Below are 24,289 nucleotides of genomic sequence, written 5' to 3'. Positions count from 1 at the left end.
ATATGATTGTTTAGTAAAAAAAAGGGAAGAAGAAAGTTTTTGAAGTGTGTTAATACTGTTTTTAATATTCTGTTTATCTAGTATCTGTAATTTCTCTATTTATTCATTCTATTCATTTAACAATCACGAGGTTTGCTTGCTTATTTATCTTATTTAATGTACACAGAGAATGACTCCATATCGGTATTTCCTTTCGGTATTATTTAATATTGCTTTAACATGAGAAGTATAAAAGAATATGTTACATGTCGACACGGAGCGTATATTGACTCATCTAGAGTCCGTGATGTCGATCACTATATGCACAACTAGCTAAATACTCTTAACTCTTCTCTCAAAAGGACTTATAATATACCATTAGATTTTTTTTATTCGTCAACGGTTTTTGTCAAAATTTGTAAATTAGACAATCATTCCAAAGTCAAATAGAGCTCTACGATAGTTTTTATTTGAATTTATGAATCATCATTAAACAAGCAATATCAATCACGAATAAAGTCACACCGTATAGCAATAGGAAGATATTTATTTTCAGTGGACGTTTTTAAATTATTCACAATCGAATATGCACTGAACACTTGTCCATGGCCGACTGCTAAGTATCATGTCTGTCCACCAATTTCTCTGCTGATTGATTGATGACAAATTTCTCTCGCCCAGAACCCAACCCGTAATACAAGCTGAATGCCAATGAAATGTTAACCCATTCACGAATACGGATCTATTGTTGAAGGCTACAAATAGTTGAAGGTCAGGCTAAAAAACAAACATGTTACTCTCGTCACAACATGTTTTGTAATTTAGTATGAGGTTATGTTGAGTAATGTTGAGAATTGTCAGCGCAGAATTTGGTACACGGGCTTCTCACCTAGGTAACCCGGGTTCAATCCCCGTGCTCGGCAGCATGTGAGTTTGGTTGGTGGTCACCATACCGGACAAGTTGTATTTCCTTAGGATACTCCGGCTTCCTGTTATGAACAAGACCACACGAAATTTGAAAAAATATTTCAGTAAAATGTAGTTCTGGCTACCATAACTTTAAAAGTCGCTTTTTATGATTTTTGACTGGCGCGACATTAAAAGTCTGTCAATACTATATAAACTGTACGATGAAGTTTCTTTAGCTAAATAAAATGCTAATAGTAATAGCTGGCAAATGCAGCTATGATATAAAAGTCGTCTCAACTTTCATGAGTCAAGTAATTTAAATGGTTATGGTCACACTTTGGGTACACATAATCAAAAATCTATACACGTCAAAGACACCCGATAGAACTTGACAAAAAGCAGCCTTAGGCGCGGAAGAAGCTCAAAAACTTCGAAATAAATGCAAACACTCAGTGTGTTGCCTAACCTTTGATAATCTATGTTGCTGGACGTTTATTAAAATCTGATTTAATCGTTTCTACGATACAGACGCGACACTTCCTAGCTGAAGAAATGCTTAAGAAATAATCTCGTGACTTTGAGTCAAATCCATGTTTCTTACATTGTTAGAATTTTATTATTAAGAGAGAACAGCAATGTAGCAACGCTGTAACGTACTTCAAATGTTAACATACAATGTCAACATACGATTCAAATTTATCACCTCCATTTGACGACTTAGTCCAGCTGACTGACATGGAAGTTGCTGTTTCAGATGAACAGCCCATTGTAAACGATTCTGGGCGAAATACTATGGAGACGCCGGATGTCACAGTTGTGTCTCCCACTGATGATCCAAATCACATCAGTAAAGCAAGGGGATATGTTATAGTTCTAATTCTTTTCTTGATAAACTTGCTGAACTACATGGATCGTTTCACAATTGCAGGTATATGCTTTAATTATAATATGATTATAGATGCTACCTAATTTACGGGCAAAAGCTTTTTAATTTTTTTTGATAACCATGTATTTTAAAAAAATATATGGACGTGATTGTGTTCAAAATATTATAATTGTTGCAATTATTAAGTAACGCATAAAAAAAATCAATCTTAAACGAGTTACATGTTTTAAGTTTAAAGATCTAGCATATTATTAATTTTTTTTTTCTAGCCACAGGAATTTAAAGCTGGTTCGGTGGATGTGGTATAGTGGATGTGGTGTCTGCTAACTGGCTTATTCACTAGGACTGGGAGGTCTCTGTATTGATCCCTTAAGTGGGAGCATTCTTATGATAACCCTAAAAACATACTATGGCGTACCATTTGTGTTGAAAGTCAAGAAGACCTACAAGGTAAAAAGAGAAATGTACATCGAAGTACAATAATTGTATGTCGACATACAAATATAAAATACACTTCGAAGTATATATTTGTACGTCAAAGTACAATTTGTACTTCTACATACATGTTTGTACTTCGACGTACACATTTTCTGAACAGCCAATCAAAACATTTGTCTCTTGAGCCGCTTTTCCTTCAGATTTATTCATAATAAATGTTTTAAATCTCTTTTACTTGAGGACAAAATGAATAAAAATATCAGAATGGAAAAAAAAACCACATAGAAGTTTCAAGTATTTAATGCCTTGAAATAGATTATATACACATTTTAAGAAGATTAAACTGTTACCTTTTTAAAATTATTCAGCGTATTGTATTTATTGATCATGCGGGGCGGAGTATCACGACCGTCCAGCGCATTACTGTGTAGGAAATTCCCAACGGTAACCAAACAGTTACCAAGCATTAACAGGATAAATAATCTATTATAACCTCACCGTTGGTGGTATTTTGTGATAACCATAACTTGCATAAGTCAGAGGTTAATTCCGCCACGCCAGGTCAATAAATACGCACAATATCTATGAGTTAGCGGTCGATAGTCGCATAATTTGGTATAAATTATAATAATAATAATGTTTAATAAATACGCACAATATCTATGAGTAAGCGGTCGATAGTCGCATAATTCGGTATAAATAATAATAATGTTCAATGTCAAATATCTCTAAAAGCAACAGACATAAGGTGTCTTCTGATTGGATAACACTCAAGGGTCGGTGAAAATTGTACGTCGAAGTACATTTCTTGTTCTACCTAGTAGGTCTTGAAGACTTTCAACGTCATGGTACGTCATATAGACACTAAGTACTGGTCCTACCCAGGAAACAGTTTGTTTCATCAAATGTCTCAATTCAACTTGACAGCTTGCTAAAGCAGTTGCATTAAGCATACAGTACACTGATATAACATAATCAAAATCATGTGATGTGTCAAATCAATTTTGATTGACACATTTGACAGGATTTTTTTTTAATCCAATAAGTTTTAGACTGTCAAATAACACACACTACGTATTGAAAGCCATACCTGGAGCATTCGTCTGTATATCACTGACTTCATCAGAAGAATGATTTCTACTGTTGGGAAACGTTAACACCACTAATTGTCTTCTTATTTATTATCAATGTATAATTATGTGTAACAGCATAACAACATACATGTTTGGCAATTAAAATATTTAATAAATACAGGTATCTTGCAGGTTTCTAATCTTTCGCAAACTATTGTTGAATAGTTAAAATTTTGTCGCCACTAAAAAACTTGCTATTTTGTAGCAATTCTAAAATCACAGTCTAAACTGCATACACTTAGCTCTATAGTTACAATTTGAATGCAAATATTAGAATGCATCATGTTATATCATCCATATTTTTTTATTTAAACATTCAAATAACACATAACACAGTACATATATAAAAAGGTATGCGGTATTGTGTGGAGATACAAAACACTTCACATCATTTATTTGCACATAAAATAATAGTTACAAAATAAGTGAAACTAAAACACTGTCATCAACCTACATTTCAAGAATATTTACGTATATGAAATTACAAAGTGGTGTTATTGTATTACCTATTACAAAATTAACATTGCTGGTTTTGTACTAGCCATAAAACATTTATCATGGATTAACAAGTAACAACCAATTTATTCATTACACAATAGAACGGAAATCATATTAATTGCATTATGCATTTACTAAACAAGCTATTTGCTACTGTTTAGAATTACACTATCTTACTAAAAATGATCACAGGTACTAAGTGCTTTTACATACTTGTGGTAAGTTTTGTATTACTAGTTTGACAATTATCGGCAGACACTTGTCGATATACAGACAAAATTTGCATGGGAACTTTCATATTAATTTCAGCATAATTGCCTTCAAATTGTTAATTTAACAACCCTTTGACATTGTTTGCACATCTGATCTTATTATACCATAGCTGATTTTTGTTTATAGATAGACATGTATAGACTTTTCAAAGTTCTATAAAAGTTCACACATGTTCCATCCAAGTAAACAAACAGAACCAATAAAGATCACCACAGATAATAACTGTGTGTATATCTTGGAAATTTTGATAGTTCAGGAATCCCTCCTTTGTTGATTTCTGTAAACCAAAACTGTCAGTTTTGCTGGATAGAATGGCTTGTATGATGCCCAGCTCTTGCCTTAGCAGAACAGCTTCTAAAAACGGGAAACCAACAAATATCTTAAAATTTGATCAAAAATGCAGACAATTTATAAATGTCTTGTTTTTTGTTGATTTCGAACCTGGAAGATTTTTTACGTAAGATTGTGGTACGAAAATCCAACGGTATCGGATTTTGTGGTTTTAGGCCTAAACTATTTATAGCGATATGTAACCTTTCGGGATATCGGTAAAGTGCGAGCAGACGGGGTGTAAATACATACAAAATTAAAGCTAAAAGACTAAAAAGTTAGATTGGAATATCTTTAAATTTTGTGAATAAATGTGTTTCTGGTGGATAACAACGACAACTTACCATGATCACACGTAAAACTTCTTTCTGAGAGCGAATGGAAAATGCGTCACAAATTCTGACAAATAAACAGTAGGGTGTCGTTATTGAAATACCGCGAGAATACTGGAAGAATAGAGATGCCAACTATAATGTTTAAAACAAATAATTTTTATGCCCCCATTTCGAAGAAAAGGGGGTATATAGTTTTGGCACTGTCTGTCGGTCCGTTGGTCGGTCAGTTGGTCGGTCGGTCACACTTCGTGTCCGCTCTCTAATTCAAATAGTTTTCATCTGATCTTTACCAAACTTGGTCAGAAGTTGTATCCAGCCAATATCTAGGTCAAGTTCGAATATGGGTCATGTCGGGTCAAAAACTAGGTCACGGGGTCACTTAGTGCATTTCAAGGATTTAGCATGGTGTCCGCTCTCTAATTGAAGTAGTTTTCATCTGATCTTTACTAAACTTGGTCAGAAGTTGTATCAAGACAATATCTAGGTCAAGTTCGAATATGGGTCATGCCGGGTCAAAACTAGGTCACTGGGTCACTTAGTGCATTTCAAGGATTTAGCATGGTGTCCGCTCTCTAATTGAAGTAGTTTTCATCTGATCTTTACTAAACTTGGTTAGAAGTTGTATTAAGACAATATTTAGGTCAAGTTCAAATATGGGTCATGCCGGGTCAAAAACTACCAGTAGGTCACGGGGTCACTTAGTGCATTTCAAGGATTAAGCATGTTGTCTGCGCTCTAGTTTATGTGGCTTACTGATTTATTTTGATATTCTAAGACATTTTTATTCCCCCGAAGGAGGGCATATAGTGATCGGACTGTCCGTTCGTCTGTCCATCCGTCTGTCTGTCACACTTTGCGTTTAGATTTCGAAAAATGCTCATAACTTCTATGTCGCTTCAGATAGCAATTTCATATTTGGCATGCATGTGTATATGGACAAGGCCTTTCCATACGCACACAAATTTTGACCCCTGTGACCTTGACCTTGAACTTAGGGTCCGCGTTTGGGTTCGAAATCTGCGTTTAAGATTTAAAAAAAGCTTATAACTTCTACCAAGCGTTTACACAGTTATACTTTTATGTAGTGACAAAGTTACAGTTTGGGGCATCCGTGTCCTGTGGACACATTTCTTGTTTAACAAGCGTTTGTGATTTGTCAGGATAATAATAACAATAAGATATCGAAAAGATCAAAGCAAATAAATTCGACAGAAATCTGAGATTCGGCAATATATTAAAGACGGGTTATGTTCCCCTAAATTGTGTTTGGTAAAGACTGTCACTATATGTAGTGAACCAGTCTTCGGCTTATACCCACTGAAGGAGAGCATTCAGGGGAGATAATTGAGTAATGACTTAATTCTGGAACGGTTGCGAAGAAAAACAAATAATGCGAGAATATTCAGTGCAATTCGCTACACAATTATGATGTCATTGATATAATTTTTCCTGAGGTATGTATTTACATGTGATTTAGCATATGTCAAAGTGTTTTTGATTTGTTCAAGGTCATAAATAGCATCGCGAAAATATATGTCGCGTGGCAAAATTTTTTGAGACACATCCCTATATGGTATTCTTATGTAATTTTATGGTCTAAATTTCCATATGTATGAACGGTCAACACCCGCTTCGCGGGCTTTTGCCCGTAATATGCATGTTGAGTAAAGAGTAATTTTCATGAAGTGGTTACATCACAAATACTTTATAAATATATGACTTTGAATCATTATAAACACAATTATTAACATTCGTTTTTGTCTTTTTCAAATGTTTATCGTCTCGACGTCTGTAATAAGAGTAAATAATAGATGGTCTTGATAGCGTCAAATCCTTATCTTGAAAATGTTTTCTTGTTGAGCCATGTATTCTAATTGGCTATTAAAATTTCAAGATTTGCATACTATAAATAGCCTTTAAAGGGGCCTTTTCACAGATTTTGGCATTTTTTAACTTATTCATTAAATGCTTTATATTGATAAATGTAAACATTGGATCGTAAAAGCTCCAGTAAAAAATCAAGAATAAAATTAAAAAAAGGAAAAGAACATTGCCCGGGGCAGGTTTCGAACCAGTGACCCCTGGAGTACTGCCAGAGTCCTGAAGTAAAAACGCTTTAGCCTACTGAGCTATTCCGCCGAATACACATACTTGACGTATTTTATACCTTATATAAGCAATCTTCGTAGTTTCACAAAATTTAACGACAAAAACAGAACTCTCAAAATTATTCAATCGTTTCGCGTTGCAACGCTTTATAATTTTTAGGTTTTAAAATCGTCAAAAGATGCATATAATGGCTATATTAGACCATGGTAAATGTTCAGTATTACTGTTTCCTCACAAATATCATAACTAAAACGAAAATTTGCGAATCTGAAACAACTTTTTTCAATTTTGTCAATTTACCAAAGCGTGAAAAGATCCCTTTAAACTGACATTGCAGAGGAGGTTTAGTTCTTGTGAAAACATGTCAACAGAAGATGTAGTATGGACAATACTCGTAAATAAACGATTTTGTGTGACTTAGAAACACTATATGAACAATTTATAAAAGAGGAGATATTGTTTTGGAGCTCTGATGAATTACAATATTGGCCTGTTGTCGCACTTTTGATCAGCAATGCCATACTCGATGTTTATGTAATGATAGTGAAGAATTAAGTGCTGACTCATAATTTAAATTGTTGCTTTTTTTGCTGACATTTCTTTGGCTTCAAAAGTGTTGCAACACATTTAATATACTCAATAAATGACCAATACTGGTGCCCATCTTGAGCTTTAAGGCAATACATTTTAATCAAAACCAGCTTATCATTTATAGTAAAACAACTATTTAACTTTCATGATGCAGCTCAATAGCAAGTCGCACTAAAATGCTTTATGTGAACTAGCATGATGCTTTAACTTAGGATCCCATTCAGTGATTTCCATAGATCAGACATATTTTACAGCATACTCCTTACAGACAACTTAATATTATAGAACGTTTATAAATTCACATTTGTCATAAATCGATTAATGTTATCACAAGCAAAACATGTTTAAAAATGATTGTGCTTAGTTTTCCATTATAAGTATTTTAAATTAATGTGTAATGTTGTTAACTTTGTTTTTACATTTCAGGAGTTTTAAAAGACATACAGTTGTTCTATGGAATAAGCAATTCAGAAGATGGCCTGTTGCAAACCTCTTTTATATCCTTTTACATGATTTTCTCACCTATATTTGGTTACCTGGGGGACAGATTTGTTCGTAAATACATTATGGCTGGCGGAATACTTTTCTGGGCACTTGTCACATTTGGTGGCAGCTTTGTTCCAAGTAAGGTGAGTGTTAAATGAGTTAGTTGTTTATATGTTAGTGTTTCTGATTGCCAACATCACTTTCAAGAAAACTTCTATAAAAACCGATTCATTAACTATTGCTATTAAGTTTAGTAATTCTTATATAAAAATAATACATTTTTATATTAGTAATACTTAAGTTTTGTACTTATTGTGAAAACAGACGAGTTAATAGTATATTACAACTAAAGATTGTGTGTATAAGGCAGGGCAACGGATAAGATGTCATGTCAATTTGATTTTACAATATGCTTTTTGTAACAATTTTTTTCCCCTTAAAACTATTTTGCAATGAGATTTGGAGAATTTGATTAAAACTTACATATATTCTCTTCTGCATCCATGTGTTTGTTATTATTAGTGTGATTGACTTTTCCTTTTGAATATTGCAAGATCCAGCCCTAGCCCATACTGTTTTAACATTATCTTTAATACTTATTTTTCACTTACGGTGCAATTTCATCAATGACCAGCTAATGGAAATGATTTTTCCACAATATTTTTGTTTCAGAGACAGGAGCGCCGCAGTTTAATGCATATTGAATATTTAAGAATCTATCGCCACATGTGGGATTAAAACTGAGAGTTTACTATTCACAACATCTTTTGTGGATGGTTCGGGTGGCGTATCGAATTGTAAAATATTGGGTGCGCATGCCCATAACGGAATTTTCCTAGCCTGTCTGTGTTTGCAGCAATTTTCCAGCATTTCTCAGATGGAAGCAAATTTTTTAATAGACACCTGCCCTAAACTGTTTCTATATTAACTTATTACCAATATAACAACTGCACTTAGGGTCACAATATACTTGTTCAAATCAAATGCGTTATGGAGTGGAACAGTACAACCTATTCAGCAAAGAATGGATTGCATTTAGTTTCACTATTCTCATAGCCGTTTTATGTACGATTTTTTATTTCAATTTGTTTAGTGTCAAATACAAATTGAAAACAATAAAACGATCCTTATCTGTTGCCCTGTATTAGACTTTTAATTAGTGTGGTACAACTTTTAAAACTGAAACAATAAAATTACTAAGACTACTTTCACATTCCAGCATTTCTGGGGATTCATCATAATGCGAGGGATGGTGGGTGTTGGAGAGGCCAGTTATTCGACAATTGCTCCCACTATTATTGCAGATCTGTTCAGCGGCGGAATGAGGACAAGGGCCCTCATGATTTTCTATTTTGCTATACCAGTTGGCAGGTACATAATGACAAACACTTACATTTGTGCTCTGTAGAAACTTGTTGGCAGAAATTTGAAGTTTTACATTAAATGCCTTATATTTCTAGATTTAAACATCGGTAATAAATTGAAGTGTAATAACAAGAAAGGAATTTAAGGTATAAGCTTTCTAATACAACATTTTGATTTTCTCTGCTTTCTTCGCATATTTTTTATTATTATTATTTCTTGGTCTTATGGTATTCTGCATTCATTATTAAAGTTTAAAAACAATTCAGTTTGTATTAATAATAGTAAATATGTATCATCCTTTGCAAAACGAGAAAAAAATGCAATCTCTAGTCACAAGTCTTCTCAAAAACAATTTATAAAAAACCAGTTAGAAATTACAATCTTTGAATATTATTAGTTACACTGTTAGTCGGGTGTATGGAAATTACTCGGGGTGTATGGAAAATACACCATAGGCACGTGACCGCTCTAAGCCAATAGGATTAGGTCATTTTTGTAGGAGTTGAGATATAGAAATTATCTACAATGTATGTTTGAATGATAAATAGAAAAAAAGGGGATCGCCAGTTCAAATGAAAAGTTCCTGCTTCACAATTAAGGGTACTCCCATTTTGCAAGAATCGCCATATTGAATTTTAGACTTTTACATGTGTGCATATCGATGAGTTCAAATGTTCAAAAATAGGTAAAAAAAATGAGGAAACGCTTATAATAAACTCATTATTATACATACATACATCTCATATCATGTGGGACATGGAACCTACTCATTGCAGTACGATTTGCTAACCTTGTTTGAAATTGCGAATGAAATGCGTTCTTCTATACATGTACTATAAAAGACTTGGAAATACCCAGAACTTTATAGTGATATTTATAGAATATTTGTAGTTTTCCACACATACCTGGGCAACATTCGTAGTGAAGGATATGTATGAAATAAGGAGATTTTGCATGAAGTTCGTTAGAGTGCTAATACCTCAAGATAAAAAAGGGAAGTGAGGCCCACCGTGAACGATATTTACTTAGAACAAAAATATATTTACAGGCTTTCACTGATGATATTGTCAGAAATAAAATGCTATACATGAAAGTGATGTAGATAGAGGTTGTTAACGCCCCTTATTGCAACTTAAAGAATATTCTTTATCCTAAGAGCAAAGTTTATTATATTTTGGTAAATACCATCCTTTATTATCCCCATGCTTTTTGAAAAGTGTGGGGATATTGTGGATATCTCCGCCGTCCGTCCGTTCTGGCCACTATCTCCTCCTACACTATAAGCACTAGAGCCTTAAAACTTACACACATGGTAGCTATGAGCATATGTGCGAACCTGCACTATTTGGAATTTTAATCTGACCCCTGGGTCAAAAGTTATGGGGGTTGGGGTGGGGCCAGGTCAGAGATTTTCACTCATTTGTTTATGTTGTTTACATTAACTTCTTCATTTCTACACCGATTTACTTCAAATTGATACTGAACATCTCTTATGACAATACTGTCAATCTCAACTATGCATGGCCCCTTTACCAACCCTGGGGCGCCCCGCCCACATAGACCACGCCCACCCCAAATTGCCTTTTACTATAAATTCTTCATTTCTACACCGATTTACTTTAAATTGATACTGAACATATCTCAACTATGCATGGCCCCATTATCAACCCTGGGGCGCCCCCCCTGGGTCAAACATGCGGTGTGGGGATACGCGTCGGCCTCTGCCGCCCCATTTCTAGTTCAAACTAAAGTTTTTCGGCTTAAAATCAATATTTCACACAAGCTGCTTTGTTTGATGCATTTTCTGCATGTTTATGTATATTGCGGTCAGTCTTTGTCATCAATATCTAGCTTGTTGCTTTCCTAGAGGCTACAGTTTTAGCTAAACTTTGATAGACTTGGTAAGAATGCTCATAAAGATAATATTAAGACCGTGTTAGATTTATTTTTATTTTGGTAAAGTTGGGTTAAAATCTGGGTTACCAGGAAGAAGAAAAGATTACACAACAGAAGCTCCATTTAATGTACATATATGACTCTAAAAGTCAAATTGCATTTGGGTCAGATGTTCTCAAGATCTAATTTTAAACAAACCTTATAAGCACATTAGATGTTGCATCTCAGATCGAATAATATGAGTATAATGAAACTTAGTCTGAATTTTTGTCTTAACAATATCTAATCCATTAAACATTGATCCATGTGCAGTAAAAACTAGGTCACCAGGTCAATATTTTACAACTGTTGTACAAATATCTCATTCACATTGATAGACTTTATACATGTATTTTAATCATTTTAAAACTGTAGCACAATAAATATAATGATGCACAGTTTTTCCTGTCTAGACATTCAATAATATAACACTGACATGTAATTGTAGTTTAAATTTTAAATGAGGAGTGTGATATAATTATTTTATTTGTATTTTGTATTGATCATTTGTTCCAGTGGTCTAGGCTATATAGTTGGATCGAACGTGGCAGAAGCCTTTCATGCATGGCAGTATGCACTAAGGGTATGTAGCTTTCATAAGCTACCCTGAGCACATGTTGCCAATAGGGAGCCTTTAGGATACCGTGTCTACTGTCAGTCTTTGTGTGTTGTCTGTCAGTCCTTGTGTGTCCTCTGTCAGTCCTTGTGTATCGTCTTTCAGGTCTTCGTGTGACTGTCAGTCCTTGTGTGTCGTCTGTCAGTCCTTGTGTGTCATCTGTCAGTCCTTGTGTGTGTCTGTCAGTCCTTGTTTATCCTCTTTCAGGTCTTCGTGTGACTGTCAGTCCTTGTGTGTGTCTGTCAGTCCTTGTGTTGTTTGTCAGTCCTTGTGTGTCGTCTGTCAGTCCTTGTGTATCGTCTTTCAGGTCTTCGTGTGTCTGTCAGTCCTTGTGTGTCATCTGTCAGTCCTTGTGTGTGTCTGTCAGTCCTTGTGCATTGCCTGTCAGTCCTTGTGCATAGCCTGTCAGTCCTTGTGTGTCATCTGTCAGTCCTTGTGTGTGGCTGTCAATCCTTGTGTGTCATCTGTCAGTCCTTGTGTGTCGTCTGTCAGTCCTTGTGTGTGTCTGTCAGTCCTTGTGTGTCGTCTGTCAGTCCTTGTGTGTCACCTGTCAGTCCTTGTGTGTGTCTGTCAATCCTTGTGTGTTGTCTGTCAGTCCTTGTGTGTCATCTGTCAGTCCTTGTGTGTGTCTGTCAGTCCTTGTGTGTGTCTGTCAGCCCTTGTGTGTCGTCTGTAAGTCCTTGTGTGTCCTCTGTCAGTCCTTGTGTGTGTCTGTTAGTCCTTGTGTTTGTGTTGTCTGTCAATCCTTGTGTGTGTCTGTCAGTCCTGGTGTGTGTATGTGTTGTCTGTCAGTCCTTGTGTGTGTCTGTCAGTCCTGGTGTGTGTATGTATTGTCTGTAAGTCCTTGTGTGTCGTCTGTAAGTCCTTGTGTGTGTCTGTCAGTCCTTGTGTGTCATCTGTCAGTCCTTGTGTGTCATCTGTCAGTCCTTGTGTGTCATCTGTCAGTCCTTGTGTGTGTCTGTCAGTCCTTGTGTGTGTCTGTCAGTCCTTGTGCATTGTCTGTCAGTCCTTGTGTGTCATCTGTCAGTCCTTGTGTGTGTCTGTCAGTCCTTGTGTGTCGTCTGTCAGTCCTTGTGTGTCATCTGTCAGTCCTTGTGTGTTGACTGTCAGTCCTTGTGTGTTGTCTGTCAGTCCTTGTGAGTCATATGTCAGTTCTTGTGCGCATCTGTCATCCTTGTGTGTGTCTGTCAATCCTTGTGTATGCTGTCAGTCGTCAGTCTTTGTGTTGTCTGTCAGTCCTTGTGTGTGTCTGTCAGTCATTGTGTGTCATCTGTCAGTCCTTGTGTGTCATCTGTCATTCCTTGTGTGTCATCTGTAAGTCCTTGTGTGTCGTCTGTAAGTCCTTGTGTGTCATCTGTCAGTCCTTGTGTGCGTCTGTCAGTCCTTGTGTGTGTGTCTGTCAATCCTTGTGTGTCATCTGTCAGTCCTTGTGTGTTGTCTGTAAGTCCTTGTGTGTCATCTGTCAGTCCTTGTGTGTGTCTGTCAGTCCTTGTGTGTGTCTGTCAATCCTTGTGTGTCATCTGTCAGTCCTTTTGTGTCGCCTGTCAGTCCTTGTGTGTCGTCTGTCAGTCCTTGTGTGTCATCTGTCAGTCCTTGTGTGTGTCTTTCAATCCTTGTGTGTCGTCTGTCAGTCCTTGTGTATCATCTGTCAGTCCTTGTGTGTCGTCTGTCAGTCCTTGTGTGTGTCTGTCAGTCCTTGTGTGTTGTCTGTCAGTCCTTGTGTGTCATCTGTCAGTCCTTGTGTGTGTCTGTCAATCCTTGTGTGTCGTCTGTCAGTCCTTGTGTGTCATCTGTCAGTCTTTGTGTGTCGTCTGTCAGTCCTTGTGTGTGTCTGTCAGCCCTTGTATGTCGTCTGTAAGTCCTTGTGTGTCGTCTGTCAGTCCTTGTGTGTGTCTGTCAGTCCTTGTGTGTGTCTGTCAGTCCTTGTGTTTGTGTTGTCTGTCAGTCCTTGTGTGTGTCTGTCAGTCCTTGTGTGTGTATGTGTTGTCTGTCAGTCCTTGTGTGTGTCTGTCAGTCCTTGTGTGTGTATGTGTTGTCTGTAAGTCCTTGTGTGTCGTCTGTAAGTCCTTGTGTGTGTCTGTCAGTCCTTGTGTGTCATCTGTCAGTGCTTGTGTGTGTCTGTCAGTTCTTGTGTGTAATCTGTCAGTCCTTGTGTGTGTTTGTCAGTCCTTGTGTGTGTCTGTGTTTGTTAACTTTTTATGCCCCCGGATCGAATGGTTGGGGGTATATTGTTTTTTGCCTGTCTGTCAGTGTGTCTGTGCGTCTGTCCCAAAACTTTAACCTTGGTCATAACTCTTGCAATATTGAAGATAGCATTAAGATATTTGGCATGCATGTGTATCTCATGCAGCTGCACACTTTGAGTGGTGAAAGGTCAAGGTCATCCTTCAAGGTCAAAGGTAAAAAAAATAATCAAAGCGGTGCATTAGGGGGCATTGTGTTTCTGACAAACACATCTCTTGTTCTTCTTACAACCTCTCCTCTTGAATCGCTTGGCAGATTTTAATGAAATTTCATGGATGTTAAATTTTGGTAAGTTGCAAGGACTGAAAAGTGAAAACTTAAAAAATCTCTAAAACCTGCGGGTCAGGGCTTTAATGTTTTGTGTGTAACATAAGTTAGTGGTCCTCTGAAACACTGTTTTCTCAAGTCCAACCCCTGACCATGCACTAGGGGACACATGATTTATAAAAAAAAATTCTCTCTGAAATGGAGAGGCCTTAAGTTGTAAAATTTAGCTTATGACACCATTTGTTGGTCCTCTTTCAAGTTAATTCAAAACATGCCTCTACAGTAGAAATTGGGCTATAAAAATCAGTTTTTAGTCTAATATATTGGGGTCACTTAAAACATGATGATTCATAACTAGTGCTGCAACAATACGCCAAAGCCCGTATTGCAATATATTGTCAGTTCAAAAACCCGTATTGCAATATATCGCAATATATTGCTAACTTGTACCAAAATTATAACTTGCCAATTACCCGATAATCCCGTATATTCCAGTTTTAAAGCAAATTTTGGTAAATATTTACTATACCGGTAAATGTGCTCAAGAATAACAAGAAACACAAACATTCGCAACTTTTCTTAAGTATCAAATACATTTTGGCATTTGTTACTATTTAAAGATGTGATGAAATAACGTCCAACCCGGGCGTTTTTTTCCACTGAACACGCTTAATTCATCTGACATGATGTACCCGTTTTTATACAACACAAAATACACCCATACTTTCCATGCGACGTTCTACATGTCTGTATAATTTTCGCGTGCATTTTATTGAGACACAGGATAAAGCACTTTTTATTTGACGCTATAATTTTTTATTGTCGCATTAGCATTAAAATTTTGAAGCGTATTTTGGAAATTTGGATTACAAATTTAATAATGAAATAATTAATTTCTGAATTCAGAATCGAACGAAACATTTACAGCTGTGCGCAATTAATTCAACAATAATCTGTTCAAAAGCATCGAAGGAATGCTCCGATGTAACAACGCTACTCCGTATAATATACTTTTCAGAATGCTATTTTTACGAAAAAAATTATTTACACTGCTTTGTTTTGTTTACCTTGTTATCATTATTTCGGATGGCTTTTCTGGACGAAATGTGAATGAATTTTTGTAAAATTGTCGTACTCGTATGATGAAAATCGTATCGCAATACAATATGCGGATTGCGTATTGTGATATATACCGATATACCGGTATATTGTTGCAGCACTACTCATAACAGATAACTATTATGACCCCGCCTCAACAGATATGGGCATATATCAACTTGCTTGCCAGTGGCTTCATTAATTAGTCGGTACAAGGTTAATTCAAACTGACACGTTTTATTTAACATCAATAGTTCTTCTCACACAGCTTTTTACTTACATTTATGTTGTCTTGGAATATTATCAACCAAGCCACATCACCGGATCTCAATTTAATCTTGACTTGACCTATTGGAGGACTAAGGCTAATGTAGAATGTCAACACTTTTTTCTACCCACTTTGACCTTGACAATGACCTATTTTTGGACTACTTAAAAAGGTTATAATTACTGGTTTACCCAAAATGACGCCTTTTGTCTTGCATCAAACTGCTAGTTTGATACTCGGACGTTATCTATGAACACTCTCAATACAAACACATCACCTCATCCAATCTTTACCTCAAAGGGACCTTTTCATGTTTTGGTCAATTGACAAAATTAAAGAAAAATCTTTCAAATTTGCAGATTTCCGTTGTACTTATGATATTTGCGAGGGAAACAGTAATGTAGTAAAACATTTACTATGCTCTAAAATGTACATAATATGTCTCTTTAGACAATTTAAAAACCTTAAAATTATAAAGCGTTACAAACGCTAAATAATTGAATAATTTGAAGTGTTGTGTACTTATCGTTAGATTTTGTTACTTTACCAGGATTGGTAATATAGAGTATGAAATACACAACTCACTATATGAGCTTGGATGGCTGAGTGGTTTAAGTGTTAGACTTTTACTCCAATGGTCAGTGGTTCGAGCCCAGTTGAAGATTACTTCTTTCTCGTTCTTTAGTTGTATTCTTGTTTTTTTATTTTCCGCCAAAGGAGGAGGGATATCGAATTGGCTTTGTCTGTCCGTCCGACGGTATGTCAGTCCGTCCGTCAGTCCGTCCATCTGTCACTAACATTTTAGAGCTATATCTCAGAAACTATATAAGGTATCAACATTAAACTTAAAAGATATCAATGATGAGAAATGCCATGCACAAGAGACATAACCATACACATTCTTTAATAAGAGTTATTGCCCTTTGTTTTTGTATTTGATGTAACTTTTCAGGGCTTTATCTCTGATACCCTTCAAGACTAACAACATGAAACTTCATATGGGTGTATTGATATTAGTGAGGAGAAATGCACTTATCAATATAAAGTATTTAATGACAAACTTCAATACATGCACAAATCTGTGAAAAAGGCCCTTCAATATTAATCTACTTGTTGACTTAAACTAATTCAGAATGTACAAATTCTTTGTTAATCCAGGTGATGGTTTGCTTGAAATCAATACAAAAAGCTTTGATACTTCAATATTCCACACAGTACACTGACATCACCTGAACTCATTTTTACCTTGACCTTATTTGGTACTAAGACTTATTCCATTGGACCATTGAAACTATAATGATAAGGCTTCCAATCCGCTATCAGGTTTTATTGAAAACAGCATCCTGTTACTCTTACTTTTGCTTTCTGATATTATAGTAACATAAACATATTATAATATAAAATATTTTAAAATCGTTTGAACTGATATTTAATAGCTAGTTCTACTAAGAGGCTTCAACCTGTTATTGAATCCCATGCAACCACAGCAACATTTTATTTTAAACATTGGCCTTAAAACAAATCGTGATAATGACATTTCAGGTGACACCAATCCTGGGGGTCATCAGCGTGGTGTTGATAATGGTGTTTCTCAAGGAGCCCGTACGTGGTGGCTCAGATGGTGCCCACGGGCTCAAAAATACGAGTTTCCTAACTGATCTCAAGGCCATCTTGACAAAGTGAGTATTTTCTGGAATATAAAACTCAACTTTTGTCCACACCTTAGTTACCTGCGTATTATATTATGCTGTCTCTCAAATAAGCAAAATATAAAATAAAAAGTAAGGATTGCATAAATACATGAGAGGTATTCAACTTCAGTAATTTGTGTTGATGTTTTCATGAAACAATTTTATTTATCACCAATATTGGCAAACAGAATAAAATTAATAGTATTGGAGTATTTGATAGATTGAACTGTAAAATATTTTATATAAATACATTTAATGTAATATAAAATGAAATAACTTAAGATAAAAACACTCACACTTATTTTATGATACAATTTTTTTCTTTACAATTTTCATGAAACATTTATTATAAATAGTAAAATACAACAAAACACATTATATTTCTCGGGTTAAATATGTACATATACGTTCTGTGTTGGAAATATTTTCATAAAAAAATTGTTGTACTAAAGTGCCTACTGATTAAGCATTTATGTTCTTCTGAACTCCACTTATACATAATAGCTTAGTTCCTTCAAGTCTCGGGTGGGTGCCTTAGGCCTCATGACGCTCTTGTTTTACCAAAAGCTTATTTCAATTAATATTTTCTGATTCTGATTTCAGCAAGAGCTTCATGCTGTCCTCTCTGGGGTTCACATGCGTTGCCTTCACGACTGGGGCCCTGGCCCTGTGGGGCCCTATCTTCATGCAGGACGCCAGCACTGTTGTGGGAAACCCAACCAAGGCTTCAACGTACGAATGTAGTTTTAGTTTGATGATTTGTTATGGATTATATAAAAAAATGCATAATGATAGTCATATTTATAACTTCACAAACTAAGGATAATTAATAATGTTTATTAAAGGAATTGGCAAAAAACAATCTCACACAGTAATATTTTAAATGATGAATGATATATTTGCTCTCTTTCTATATATCGTTTGTGTAAGCTGTTCATTCAATTGAAATTAACCAATATACAAATATGGATTTTCCTGCCTGTCTGTTTGCCCAAGGTATTTTACCAAGGTTTTGATGTTAATCCGTTTAGTTCAGCTTTCATGTACTATAATTTATCCATATTTTTTCAACTAAATTCTTGATTTGAAGTACCTGGTAAATAAAATGACACATTTTGATTTATTAAACATTTTATTATATATATATAATTTCTGTATGGGTCATAAGAAGATCTAGCTCAGTGGTACAAGATTTATTCAACTTTGTTTCGCAATACCATACAAATCAAGATTTATAAAATTGTAGCATTGTATTGTTCATTTGAAAGCCCTGAAAAAGAGTAAATACGAGTACAAATAATTAAATGATGTTAAGTCCATCGTCTACTTTTTAACTGAAAACCAAACATTTCTGAAATATTTGTAGCCCAACTCGGCCTTAAGTGTTCAATGTGAGCTTTTGTGATCATTCTCTGTTCTGAAGATTGCGTTCTCTGGTGAGCAAAGTGCTTTGTCAACTTTTTGCTAGTTACCACTCTAGAGTTATGGTTATGAAACTTGGTCAGAATGTAAAGTGAGACAATATATAGGCAGAGTTTATATATGGGTCATAAGTGTCAATCAGTTCAAATATTTTATTAACATTTTATACACTCTAGATGCCAAGTTTATGACTCAATTATGATGAAATTTTGTCAGAATGTTAATTAAGACACTGTCTTGGCAAAGTTCTCATCTTGGACATGTGTGTCCATAAACTAAACGGCTGTTAATCACGGGTGCCACCTCATTTTTGAGATTCATTTTTAAATGAGCCAATGCTACTTCCGAGGTGGCGCTAAGGACTGGATGTTTAGAAATTTCACTGATAATTCTTCAGTGTGAGAGGTTTTTATATGTTTTTCCAACATATTTCGCATTATTTAAAAAATCTGGCAATGAAGTGCACAGGTGTTGGGCGACTGGCCAAGTCACTTATACACTATCAATATGTAATAAAACAACATTTTTTTTATCATTTTGACAAAAAAAAAATCTGATATTATATATACAAGGTAGGTATTTCTTGACACAGGAAAATCACCTACATCAACATTTTTAAGCCATTAAGTGCCTAAATGGCAGTCGATTTTCGTAAACTATGTACCATTTTGTTGGGAAAGGTTGCCTTGTGACGAAAAATGACCAGGAACGGCTTCTTGCCAACATAAAATACAAGAAAACACTTCTTGAACTCATAGAAATGCTAGGTCGGCTCTCATCTGACCGAACGTTCAGTGCCGATTTTTACAAGAGTAAAAGTATAGAAATACCCCAGCTACCGAACATAATCCGCATTAGTACAATAAACAAATACGAGTTTATCAACTTAAAACACCGATTTGTCTTTTCATCCACACCAAACACTAATATTATCGTTATGTTTGAATGTTTATTTCAATTGTGTACCATGATCCGTCAATCTAACGCGATTTATCAAACTATTGGTTCCGCGCCTCAGAGTTATCGAATACCTGAAACCGAGAAGAGTATTTACCGTGAGTGTCTGATCGACATGGAGTTGGACTCGAAATTGGTGATAAACAATTCCCAATTGACACCGATTTTGACGTTATAACGCAAACAAAAGAACAAATCTGCGTTGTAAGTTGATAAACTCGTTATGTTTATTTTAATATGCAGATTATGTTCGGTAGCTGGGGTATTTCGATACTTTAACTCTTGTAAAAATCTGAAAAATGTTCAGTCAGACGAGAGCAGACCTAGCATTTCTCGATTCAAGAGGTGTTTTCTTGTAGTTTATGTTGGCAAGTAGCCGTTCTTGGTCATTTTTCGTCACGAGGCAACCTTTCCCAACAAAATGGTACACAGTTTACAACAATCTACAGCCTTTTAGGCACTTTATATATATATATATATATATATATATATATATATATATATATATATACAAGGTAGGTATCTGTTGACACAGGAAAATCACCTACATCAACATTTTTAAGCCATTAAGTATATATATAAACTTTGTTGTGAAATATAATTATCTCCCTTGAAACACAAAAATACTCATAATTTCACTGTATCTTCTAGATCCAAGGTATTTCCGCTGTGTCCCTAACATAGTGTTAGGGTAGTTATGAATTCTGATCAGATCCTGCCCAAATACAACTATGGTTTCATGTTTGTAAATAAATGTTCATGTAACTGTCCCTTCTGTGTATGTAAAAACTGTTCCAAGATTGGAAGATGTGTTGTGGTAAAAGTGTGGGGTATATAACTGAGAATGAAACATTTTTTATTGGGGATGGGGATTTCACAGTATATCTGCTTCATTCTGCATCGTAGCTAGGCGCACACGCCGAAGTCTCCAATAGGAATATGTCTGTCATAGGAATATGTCTGTCTGTTTGTATGTCTGTGTATCTGGTTGTTCACGCATATCTTTCTCCATATATATATATATATATATATATATATATATATGATATCAGAATATTTCTTTTGGTAATAATGATGAAAAATGTTGTTTTATGACATATTGATAGTGTTAAAGTGACTTGGCCACGCGCCCAACACCTGTGATGAGGTGCGATTCAGCGAAGATACATTCATCCACAAATGTACATGTTTCAAAATGGGTTGTAAGTACCCTACCGGTTTCACCGGAGGGGACTTATGGTTTGCGCTCCGTCTGTCTGTCTGTCTGTCTGTCTGTCTGTCCGTCCGTCACACTTTTCTGGATCCTGCGATAACTTTGAAAGTTCTTAATATTTTTTCATGAAACTTGGAACATGGATAGATGGCAATATGGACATTATGCACGTCATTTCATTTTAATTCATGATTTATATTTGCCTGATGAAATATACATAAGGATTATATCTCCGTTAAGCATCAACAATCCGCTGTGCTAAAAATAGCACTCACGTGATTACAATCATCATGTGGTTAAACGCATGAGCGAGTCCTATCCACCTGTAAACCCCAGTTTTATTTCTGGCGTTAATGCATCAACACCGCATGGGAACACGTTCATTGTGTATCGTTGTTTTTCTGTTTTTTGTGCAAGGTTGGATATTTTTGTGCTATTATTTGGAATAAGTGTTTTAATATGGCGAATGCTTTATTGGACAAGGAAAATTCGCCGTTTCACGAATTTTCAATGGAGGACGATTCAGCCGAGGTAGAATCGGTACGTTCACATCGTTCTCACTCGATGAAACCGAAATCGTCACGTACTCCTAGGGCAAGTAAGAAAGAATTGGATGAACTCAGAAAAGATGTGCAAAATCGTTTTGAGTGTATTGACTCAAAATTAGATAAATTTCTTAATGTTTGAATAAATCGGATACTGCTGGTTCGGCCAGGCAGAGACTGACTGACACTGGTATGAGTGGGGTTTCCGAGACCGCCACACATGGTGCAGACACAGTAGTGCGCATACCACTTGTAAGTTTACCTCCTGAGCAATATCAGCAGTCGGAGGACGACATTGTTTCATTGATGCCAGGTCACAGAGAGCGCACAGACTTGCTAGGAGATGATGTGTCCGAATTGGAGTCACTTTCGGACGGTGAAGATGACCGTTTTCGGAAGTATGGTGTAAAGACTTCTAACTTATTACAAGAGATGTTCGGCTCTGATGCTACTAAGAAAGCAGACTCGTCCGTTGTTGGAATCAGTCTTGACAACAGTCAAATATCGGTACTACGGGAAACTTGGAGAACAGACAAGCCTGCAAAGTTGTCTGCTTATAAAGACAATTACAGGTTAGTTTTTCCTGTATCAGAGGAAGCTGAAGATATTTTAGCTGTTCCCAGTATTGACACTATAATTGGAAGTTTGCTTATGAAAAAATATGGACAGAAAACTGTTGTCAAAAATCAGTCTTTATGTTCTCAGCCATTGAAGGACTTGGAGAAAATAGCTTACCAAGGTCAGCATGCATCTCGAATGGGCATTGTGATTAATGTTTACATGCAACAAGCCCTTGGAAATTTATTGTCAAAACTGTCAGAGAAACAAGCCAATGTTGACAGTGCTATTCAGTGTGTGCGCGACATTTTCGCAATGAACGCTTAATCTTTAGATCAAATGGCAAGAGCAGGTGCATTACACCACATGGTGCATAGAAAGGCAGCTATAGCTGACTCTGGACTCAATGACTCAATGACTTGAAAGACTTAAGAAATCATATCTGGAATTTGCCATTGTCACATGAGGGCATTTTTGGCACCGGTATGGAACAGAAATTGAAAGAAAGACAGGAAATTAACAAACAGATTTCTGATCTACTTCCGGAATTTAGCAGAGGTCCTAAGTGCACAATTCAAGGCCCTTCTGATCAGGCATGGAAGAGGCCACACTATGATAGAGCACATGGTGCATACAGGCAGCCCCAGTCATATGGTCCCCGGTCTTACAAACCAACTGGCAGACCACAGACGCATTCATATACTGGCCCCAGATTTTCTAAGGCCACAGCTACTGCTACCAAACCAAGTGGGGTAAGTAGCACTTTTCGTTCAAAATCAAAACATTCCAGTAGGAGGCAGAATCAGGTTTTTTGTCAGACGTTGGGAGGCAATCACAAACGATCAGTGGATTCTTTCATTAATCAAAGAAGGTTACAAACTCGAGTTCGAACACAAACCAAAATTCAATGGCCGAAAACAAACAAAACTTCCTTCAAAAGACATGCCTATACTATTACAGGAAATCGATTTATTATTACAAAAACAAGCAATCAAACCAGTGAATTTGAACATAGACGAAGGTTTTTACAGTACATTTTTCCTAGTTTCAAAGAAATCAGGGGATCCGAGACCAGTGATCAATTTGAAGCCTCTCAATGCCTACCTCCGCACTCAACATTTCAAAATGGATACCATGAAAACAGTTCTAAATCTAGTCAGAAAGGGGGATTATGCTTATACCCTAGATCTTGCAGACGCATATTTTCACATACCGATATTTCCCAAACACAGGAAATATCTCCGGTTTCGGGTAAACAATCAAACATGCCCAATGGCGAGTCATGGCATCTGGACCAAAGGTCGCGCCACGGACATTTAACCAAACTTGTTTCAGTAGTGGCGGCTCATGTTTGCAAACAATTTATTCGTCTGGCTGTGTATCTGGACGATTGGTTAGGCCTAAATTCCATCAAACAATTGCTTTTGCAAGATCAAACGAATTTGATAAACCTCCTTCTGAAACTAGGTTTTGTCATAAATCAGAAAAAGTCACAACTAGTTCCAACTCAAAAGATCACTTATAAGGGCAGTGTAATAGATCTTCACAAGGGCTTGGTTTTTCCTACAGTGGAACGCTTAGAGAAAAACCAATTGGCTGTCAAAGCAATCTTGACACAATCCAATTCAACAGCTCTTCAATATTTACATTTACTAGGCCTGTTAGCGTCTTGCATAGATTTGATCCCTTTTGCACGACTCAGAATAAGGCCAATTCAATTGCACTTACTACATTTTTGGAGACCCAGGTCAAAGAACGTACAATATATAAATATTACATGGCTGACAGGTTGACAGTAAATTTGTTAACTTGAGGAAATACTGTCAACCAAGGTGAAGACTAGGTTGACAGTATTTTTCCGAAAGTTGACAAATTTACTGTCACCCTGTCAGACATGTAATATTTATTTTATTATACCGAACAAACTTTTCAAACATGAACAATTTATAAGAACCATGAACAATTTTAATATTCAATAATTGTATTTAAATACAGCAATGAATAACCATTTATATTTTAATAACAAAAATATAAGTACACTGGTTTACACAGTCAATTTCTTATCACTTGATTACGCAATTTATGACGTTGTAAACAGACGACAAAATGGCAAGCAATATTGCCAGCAAACGTTTTTCAACGA

At 35.9% G+C, this 24,289-nt stretch overlaps 1 protein-coding gene across 4 annotated transcripts in view; it reads left to right on the top strand.

Moving 5' to 3' along the window:
- LOC127870700 (protein spinster homolog 1-like) overlaps positions 1 to 24,289 on the top strand; it is a 57,801-nt gene that overhangs the window by 9,390 nt on the left and 24,122 nt on the right. For 2 of the 4 annotated variants that reach the window (XM_052413130.1, XM_052413122.1), the window contains exons 1-6: positions 1,398 to 1,816; positions 7,908 to 8,110; positions 9,187 to 9,338; positions 11,784 to 11,850; positions 17,303 to 17,439; positions 18,055 to 18,183. In XM_052413130.1, coding sequence (XP_052269090.1) covers positions 1,564 to 1,816; positions 7,908 to 8,110; positions 9,187 to 9,338; positions 11,784 to 11,850; positions 17,303 to 17,439; positions 18,055 to 18,183 — 941 coding nt within the window. In that variant the 5' untranslated portion in view covers positions 1,398 to 1,563. Of the gene's footprint in view, positions 1 to 1,397; positions 1,817 to 7,907; positions 8,111 to 9,186; positions 9,339 to 11,783; positions 11,851 to 17,302; positions 17,440 to 18,054; positions 18,184 to 24,289 lie in introns of those variants that run through there. The other 2 variants (XM_052413149.1, XM_052413140.1) reach the window with 2 other exon arrangements.

The sequence above is a fragment of the Dreissena polymorpha genome, chromosome 1 (genome assembly GCF_020536995.1).
Source record: "Dreissena polymorpha isolate Duluth1 chromosome 1, UMN_Dpol_1.0, whole genome shotgun sequence".
NCBI lineage: Eukaryota > Metazoa > Mollusca > Bivalvia > Myida > Dreissenidae > Dreissena > Dreissena polymorpha.
The sequence above is the reverse complement of the archived record's forward strand: the minus strand, read 5'-3'. Positions and strand labels throughout refer to the sequence as shown.